Here is a 7,884-nt window from a genome sequence, read left to right on the forward strand (position 1 = left end):
TGGATTGCAATCAAATTTAAAATATATTTTCGAAGAGAAAATCAAAATAGTAAAAACAATACGTTTATGGCAATATTAAATTGATGGTGACATTTTTGTTTTTATATTTTACCATATAAAATCATATTTCTGCTTCGTGTCGCCCGCTCAAAATCAATCCATTTGAAATGCCAGCTTAAAGGTAACGCTTTTATTGCCCACATGAGAGGTAACTTTCGGTGCAACTTTGGATCTCTCAAAGGACTATGTAAGTCTAGGCCACGGAACTGCACAGTCCGCAGTTGCTCACCGGGCACATCTTCATCTCAACATCCTCGCCCACCCGAACCACGGCTGCCATGCCGTTCTCCGAGTGCGGGGAGATGTGGCAGTGGAACATCCAGTAGCCGGGACTGTTGGAGTAGAACCGGAATATCGTGTAGCCGAAGGCGGGCACCTGGACGGAGTCCTTTAGCGGAGCACCCTTTCCGCGTCGCGGCAACGGTGTCTTCTTGTCGATCTGCTCGATCTGACCGATCTTCTGCTCGCCCAGCACACCCATCCCGACCACCCGAAATGTGTAGCCATGCAGGTGAATCGGATGCGGCGTCTGCGAGAGGCTGGAGACGACGAACTCCACCTGCTTGTTGGCCGGCACCTGGATGACGTTGGAGCACTGGCAGTGGCGCTGCCGGCAATTGAATCCGAGATCCGCCTGCTGGGAGCGATTGCAGAAGAACTGGCCCACGCCCAGGTTGCGCGTCTGCAGCAGGGACATCTTGGGCATGTTGAAGCTGATGTCGTCCATTTGGAAGCGGAAGCCCTCGCCCTGGCGCACTTCGAAGGCGTTCATGCTGGTGTAGAAGGTCACCGCGGGCGGTACTTCCGGTTCCGGTCGCTGGGCATTGAGGGTGGCCAAGGATATGCTAGTGCCACCCCCCGCCTCGTCGCCCAGCTCATTCAGTGTCTTCCCGGGCGCATCGTAGGCATAGCTTAGGGTGTGAGCGTCCAGCTTCCGGGGATCCGCATCGCGGTAGTGCAGCACCGCCTCCTGATGCAACTGGTTCCTGGCGCAGAAGCTGTAGCCCTTCACCCGGATCCAGTAGTTGGCCACCTCCTGGTTGGCGTGCAGCACAAAGTCGAAACGCTCCGCGCCATGGAACATAATCCGCTGTACCTCCACGGGCTCGATGTCGTTGCCATCGCTGGCGATCACCACCAGGTCGTGGTTGTCGATGCTCAGGCTGATGGGGCAGTTGGAGACGCCTGTAAGGGTAAAGTAAGTTATATAAATTAAATTCTTGTAACTTAGGTTTCTTGTTTAAGGTCTTTGAAAGGGCCTATTTCTGCACAGCAAAGCTCTCCTTTTGACTCACCATTAAAGATCACCCGGAAGCGGTAGCGCCCGCCCCTGACCACCGGAAAGTGGGCGTAGAGCGTCGGCTTGGCGGCCTTAACGCCCTTCTTGAGGTTCCTGCCCCGGCCGTTGATCAGGATATTTTCGGCCACGCTCTCCACGAAGTTGTGCACCCAGTCCTGGATCATGATCACGTGCTCCGACATGTCAAAGTCGTAGAGATGGGCATGGGGATTCAGCTTGGGTGGCATGCGCACCACCAGTGGACCCGCCAGCCCAAATGCCCTCTGGTGCTCCGTGTGGCTATGCCACCAATTGGTGCCACCATGATCCACCTCGAAGCGGTAGCGGAAAGCCTGGCCTGCTTCAATTGGGTACTGGGTCACGTGGGGCACTCCGTCCATGAACGGCGTCAGCCGCTGGTGCATCCCGTGCCAGTGGATGGTCGTCGTCTCGTGCATGCTGTTGATCACGTCCGCCACCACGGTGTCGCCGTGGCACACCTCGATGTTCATCCCGGGCAGCTGACCATTGACCACCATCACCTCGCTCTCCAGTCCATCGGCGTACTTGCAGTCGTCGTTCGCCGCCAGCTGATCCGCCAGGGTGATGCCGTCCACGTACTCCTTGCCATTCAGCTTGAAGCGGAACTTTGTCTGCAATGTGGGGGAAATGATAAGAAATCTTGAATATAAGGGATGCGGAAATATCTCTGGGATTTTGAAAACATTTTCAAAGGTGTCTAAAAGTATGAAATACTACATGTTAAATTCAATAGTCCATCGTTATTTTGTCACTGAATACTTTTAGGCACCCTCATAGGAGGATTGTTATGTTTTTCTTTAGAAAGGGTTCTTTCGAGACCTGGAGGTATCGCTTGCAAGTCTCCGCCATCGTATCATCATAGTGCACCACCATGTAGTAGTAGCAGGTCATCGGCTGGTTATCCGCACAGTCGCGTCTGCAAGGATGCCGCTTGTTATCCTTCTCGGCCGCCCGCCACTGCGAGGACTCGCCTGCGCCTGAGGACAGCTGGGGATACATCTGCATTATCCGCTCATACTTGCTCACGATCCGCTTTCCACTGGCATCTATCGGTAATGTTAGAAAATTGATCTGATCACATTTGTTTTTTTTTATTAACTTGGTTTTTGTATTCGAAAAATTAACAAAATTTGGTCTAAGAATGTGTAATATTTCAATTATTTCAATGATTATAAATAATATTATAATTTTTTCTTTAAAAAAAGTTTTGGTTTAGGTCAAAATAGTCGTTATACATAGTTATGGTTGAGAAACCACCATAAAGACATCATATATTTTTATTATTTTCAACGTTGAAAGATTTGGACACTTGTTTAAACAAAAATCCGTTGCAAAATATTTAAAAACCATTTTTTTAACTTCAATGGAGTGTTAATTTGTTATGTATCCAATTTCCGGAAGTATAGTTTTTCCATTTCTGTTAAGCACCTTGAATGCCGTATATTTGCACGCTTATGAGGCACAAAGTGAAGACCAGTGTCTGCACCAAATTGAATTTCATGCTCGCATCAAATCGTATTCGAAAAAAACAGAGGCACTATTATATATAATATACAAAATTTTTCGCCGCCTTTGTGGCTATGGCTGAGGGCCAAATGAGACTGTCAAGGGGCATCTGTCATCGGTTACCTTTTTGTAAGCAACTCCACCGGGGGAATCTGTAAAAATTACCCGGAATCGGTTGCTTGTCGCCCGGTGTCGAACAACTCGTAGTGGTTAATTGAAGATTGTGGGGCTGACAAGCCGCTGAAGAACACAAGATGCCGATTACTGACGTAAATACACGAATAATTTCCCTTGTTCAAGCAGCTACTGATGGCGAAAATTGTTTGCAGATGAAATTTGCCAAGTTTTTGCATTTTCCAAAAAATAGCAAGAAAATAGTTATGAAATAAAGGGACCAATAATATTTATATTTAAAAAAACTGATTTCCTTAAAAACCAACTCAGAAATATAATAAAAACCAACTATGTGGTTTACATTCTTACCCACTCCTAATTTTTAAATAAAGAAACCTCTAAGCGCGCGTGTATTTTTTAAATTCGAATTTGGCAGTGTTGCACAACGTGTCAAATGCAGGGTTGACAGCTGGCCACTGGGCAGCTGTTAAATTTGAAATGTGTTGAATTTGAAGCGATTTCCTGTTCAGAAATATGCTAAACTTGTCTTGGTAAATGGCAAGGCATCCCAGCCAGTATCAGCGTTTATTAACCGCACTTTAGGCCCCCATTTGCACATAGCATTTATATTTATCTTGGTTTTTGATAGGGCGCTGGGGAATGGGACACAAAACAAGCAGCAAGAGTTGTCAACGTAGATTAAACATTTTAATTTCTGCGCTGACGCTAATCAGAACGGCGATTGCCCACCAGCAGAGAATTCAGAACTTTTGCCATTGCCATTAGGGGGCCCCCAGCCCCCCCACAGCACTGCAGCCCCCTCATTAACATAGTATATAATGTATTTAGAATTTCGTCTTCACTCGCTTTTATCGCACTGGCAATACTGGCTGTTTATGCGTGTGTGTGTGAGTTTGTGGGTGGTGGGGGGTATGATTATGCATAAAAACAAACAACAAGTAGCTGCAGCAACATATAGCGGTAAACGAACCCACACTTGGGCAAAGTGTACGTATGAAAACAAGTTTCAACGCCGCAAAAATCGTACAATTGGCCGCCATGGAGTTCATTAGCCAGTTCATACGACTGGCGAGCAGACGCGCCACCGGATTCAGTCCAATCCTGCAGAGAAATCGGACCACCTTCGTCCAAAAACAGTAAGGTTTTCTCGTTTTGTGGCAGCCACAACGGATGTCTATGTGTGCGTGTGTGTGGGTGGGTGGCTGGCGGGGCAGGGTTGCCACCCACATGCACAGTGATAACGTTGTTTTACACCTAGTCATATTTCATTGGTGAAATTTCACAACTGGCGAAGATTTCTAACCCATCGACAGGCACACAGCAGCATGGACACCACAATCCACTCAGCGGGCATTGGAGAGATCCATATGGTTCCGATGAGCGTCATCCAGAGACCCATACCCTCCGTTCTGGACGAGAAGAAGGTGCAATCCCTGATGGAGACCATTAAGGTGGGTGCCAGTACCTCGAATAAGATAGGGTACAGGGTACACGGAATGTACCAAGATAAGGTGAAAGGTGCAAAATATGTCTGTAAACCAAGAATTCGGATCTTAACTTTTAAATTTATAATGCAAGGATCATAGCTGATGTTATCTTGGGTAATCAAAAATATATGAAACCTACTTTTGAGAATGTTTTAAATGGATATTTGTATTACATTTTAAACTCATTCCAAGTGTAATTCGTGAATCTATGTAGCTTTGATAAAGTTCAATTAAAATAAGAGATAGACATTTTAAGCTAGTTTAATAGAATTGATTAACTTTTCCTCTTAGAACAAGTATTAATCTAGCAAAAAATTGTTTTAATTAGAAGTGTTTCAAAAAATGTAAATTCTTATCATAGTAGGAGAAAAGATACATACACTTATCGCACTTAAATAAGGTCGAGGCTACTAAAAATAGGTTTTTTTGTTGTTTACCCGGTTACTTACTCCACTGGTTAGTCAACTGACGTTCACCTATTCTTTCTCCAGGGCGAAACCAGCGAGGACGAGGTACCCCCCATCGATCTGCTGTGGATCTCGGGCAGCGAGGGCGGCGACTACTACTTCAGCTTCGGCGGATGCCACCGGTTCGAGGCCTACAAACGGCTCCAGCGGGAAGCGATCAAGGCGAAGCTGGTGCGGTCCACTTTGGGGGACCTGTACCACTACATGGGCTCCAGTGCACCCAAGTACCTGGCCTGATCTTTGTACTCGAACGTCTGTTTTCTGTGTTCTATTTTTTATAGCAAATGCATTTTTCGTTAATTTTTTTTGATAAGAAAGTCGTGTTTTACTTATCGCCGGATAAAGTTCGAATTTCACGGCCAAAGCAATGACTTTAGCTTTATTTTTTGTTTTTTTTTCGGCAATCGTTAAATTTGCGTATATACTGCGCTTATCGCTGGACTCTAAATTTGTTTACCTAATCTCTGATACAATACCATATAATTCCAAATATACAAACGAGCTCAACAAAAACAGGCTCAGAGGCCTGTTTTTATATTGCGTACTTTGTTGAAGTGCCTTAAAATAAACACATACTACTTTTAAAGACATGAATTTTAGGTTTTCTTGAGGACAATCGCTTGTTATAGACGTCAATGCTTTGGTCGGCACTTTGCCTTACTGTTGGGGTCCTACAAACCTTATACTTTTCGACTAAACGCTATTTTTAACAATTACAAATTCCCTAAACATATTCGAAATGCAATGGGGTGGGGTGGTGGCATCTCACCAGAGGAAGGGCGATCTCTCGCGGAGTATCCGTAGTCCATAGCGCTGCCAGTCGTTCTGCGATATCCATAGCTCACGGGCACTCTCCAACACGGACATAATGGCCGCTCCCTTCCACGCCACCATGCCCGCGTCCATGCCCTTGGTGAAGACGTTCACCTCAGTGTCGGTGGGCTGCATCTGCTGGCTAATCTTGTGCTCCAGCCAAGCGGCCAGGCCCGGCAGCTTGGCACTGCTGCCCACGAGCAGAATGGAGCCGAACATCTTGCGTTTCGTCTCGTAGCTGGACAGCCGGTTAATGGCTCGGATTACGGCCTGGTCGAGGGGCAACACCTGTCCCTGGCCGTTGTGGTAGCAGCCATTCGTATTCGGGTGCCCTCCAGCTGCGTGCGTTGCCTGCGGTGGCTGGCAGTTGCTGTTGGCTTCCTCCTGATCCACCACAATCAGCTCATCGTCGTCAGCAGTCACGGGTAGCTGGGGGCGTGGCTGGGATCCTGGGCCCATGGGCATGGAATCGCCACCCTTTACCCCATTTTTCCGGCCCGTCTCCTTCAGATACTCCGCATCGAAACAGTCTTCGCAGTCGTACTGCTCCTGCGCCGCCAGTTGAGTGCATACCGCTCTCGTGCGGCCCGTGATGTTTAGGAGCTCGGTATGGAAAAGGGCAAGTGGTGCCATGATGGCTTCATCGCCCACCTGGATGGTGTAGCGCAGCCACTGGCCGTTCTGCTTGCGTAGGTTAAAGTGCTTCTCCTGGGCCCCACAAACGCTGGCATTCAGATGGCAAAACTTCTCCTTGAGCTCATCCAGCAGATGGGCATCCACATAACTTTCCTGGACATTGCACTCGCGATAGGGAAAACCGCACTTGCGCAGCAGCAGGAGGAGCACCTGGTCAAGGTCGCCGCCGCCATAGGGCAGTCTCACCCTTGCATCCAGCTGGGAAATACCGTCCTCGATGCATGCGATGGAGGTCTTCTGGGCGCCAATGTCCACCACACAGCCGTAGCCAATGCCGGCGCCATATGTGGAGGCCACGCTGTCCTGCACGAGGAAGCAGCGCCGGAAGCCCAAACGCTGCAGCAGCAGGGTCATGAACTCGCGCAGATGCCGCCGCACATACACATCGTTGACCACCAAAACTGCGCAGTGGGTTCCTAGTTCACGCAACGGGATCTTCAGACGGGCCTCCAGGGCGTAAGACCAGATGCGCTCCAAATGCTGAAGGCTGGCCTGCAAGAAGGGGGATTGTTAGTGAAGGACTAGGTTGAAGGGCGGTTACATGGGTTTCTCTGCAAGGTCTCACCTGTAGCGAGCCACCCTTCGCCTTGTGCACATTCAGCTCGCCCCTTTGCATAGGGAAATGGATGTCGTAGTCGCGGGCATCGAGGGCGCTGAGTCGCAGGATCCTGTCATCGAAGAGGACGGCTGCCTGGCGGTCCAGCCAGGGCTCCTCTGTAGGCTGACCACTTGGCGGCGGCACCTTCTCGGCTTGGCTGCTGCGGTTGAAGTGGGCCAGCTGCTGCGGCGGCGTGGCCACGCGCAGGCGTTTCTTCTCATCGACGACACAGCAGTGCTGCAGGATGCGCGACACGGCCAGGCGCTGCTCCTCGAACTCCACCATTAGGGCGGTATTGACGTTGTCCAGCGGCGGCAGGAGGGGATCATGGTGCGGATGGTCGCCAGTAGCTGTCCGCTGTCGCCGCCGGTATGCCACCGCATGGAGAAGGGTCAGCGGATTCAAGTCGGCCGCCCTGCCGATCCTCAGGTGCTGCGATCCCGGATGGATTATGATGATCTTGGGCGCCTCCAGAGGATGTGCCTGCGGCTGGGGAAGTCCCATTGGCGGAGGAGCCGGCAGGCGGCCACTGCTGGTGCTGCTAGCACGGGATCGCCTAGAGGAGGGAGAGCACTGTAGCCAAGGCATTCTTTGATGTGCAATTATACTCACTGCATCATTCGCTGTCCGAATTTCGGATCGGATCCTGGAAAATGAAAACACCGGGAAACCGGGAAAACAACAACAGCAGTGTGTGACCGTTTCAAGACAATACAAAGAGACCTAAAAATGGTAGTATTGCATAGTATTGTAGCATTTCGCATGCAAGGCTGGTCACACTACAGAGAACGTGGTTTATTC

The 7,884-nt window shown here is 49.2% G+C and overlaps 3 protein-coding genes across 8 annotated transcripts; 1 reads left to right on the top strand and 2 right to left on the bottom strand.

The window, feature by feature from the left end:
* Positions 1 to 4: 4 nt before the first annotated feature.
* Mco4 (Multicopper oxidase 4) lies at positions 5 to 5,091 on the bottom strand. Of its 2 annotated transcripts, none has more exons than XM_065867502.2 (4): positions 4,959 to 5,091; positions 2,201 to 2,427; positions 1,356 to 1,992; positions 5 to 1,245 (listed from the first exon to the last, which is right to left on the bottom strand). In XM_065867502.2, exons 2-4 carry the CDS (start codon positions 2,384 to 2,386, stop codon positions 254 to 256), a joined length of 1,815 nt encoding a protein of 604 aa, XP_065723574.2. In that variant the 5' UTR covers positions 2,387 to 2,427; positions 4,959 to 5,091; the 3' UTR covers positions 5 to 253. The 2 variants fall into 2 exon arrangements, with proteins under 2 accessions (XP_065723574.2, XP_016939044.2); XM_017083555.4 differs by lacking the exon at positions 4,959 to 5,091 and adding an exon at positions 2,810 to 2,990.
* Srx (sulfiredoxin) lies at positions 3,893 to 5,293 on the top strand. Of its 5 annotated transcripts, none has more exons than XM_070997371.1 (3): positions 3,893 to 3,909; positions 4,336 to 4,533; positions 5,001 to 5,293. In XM_070997371.1, the coding sequence occupies exons 1-3, from the start codon at positions 3,898 to 3,900 to the stop codon at positions 5,211 to 5,213; spliced, it is 423 nt and encodes a 140-aa protein (XP_070853472.1). In that variant the 5' UTR covers positions 3,893 to 3,897; the 3' UTR covers positions 5,214 to 5,293. The 5 variants fall into 5 exon arrangements, with proteins under 5 accessions (XP_070853472.1, XP_070853474.1, XP_070853471.1 ...); XM_070997373.1 differs by lacking the exon at positions 3,893 to 3,909 and adding an exon at positions 3,992 to 4,009; XM_070997370.1 differs by lacking the exon at positions 3,893 to 3,909 and adding an exon at positions 4,016 to 4,158 and having other exon boundaries at positions 4,317 to 4,533.
* Positions 5,294 to 5,299: 6 nt separating this feature from the next.
* Positions 5,300 to 7,830, bottom strand: Arp8 (Actin-related protein 8). Its single transcript, XM_017083557.4, has 3 exons — positions 7,696 to 7,830; positions 7,051 to 7,639; positions 5,300 to 6,977 (listed from the first exon to the last, which is right to left on the bottom strand). Exons 1-3 carry the CDS (start codon positions 7,701 to 7,703, stop codon positions 5,742 to 5,744), a joined length of 1,833 nt encoding a protein of 610 aa, XP_016939046.2. The 5' UTR covers positions 7,704 to 7,830; the 3' UTR covers positions 5,300 to 5,741.
* Between the last annotated feature and the right edge of the window lie 54 nt (positions 7,831 to 7,884).

The sequence above is a fragment of the Drosophila suzukii genome, chromosome X (genome assembly GCF_043229965.1).
Source record: "Drosophila suzukii chromosome X, CBGP_Dsuzu_IsoJpt1.0, whole genome shotgun sequence".
NCBI lineage: Eukaryota > Metazoa > Arthropoda > Insecta > Diptera > Drosophilidae > Drosophila > Drosophila suzukii.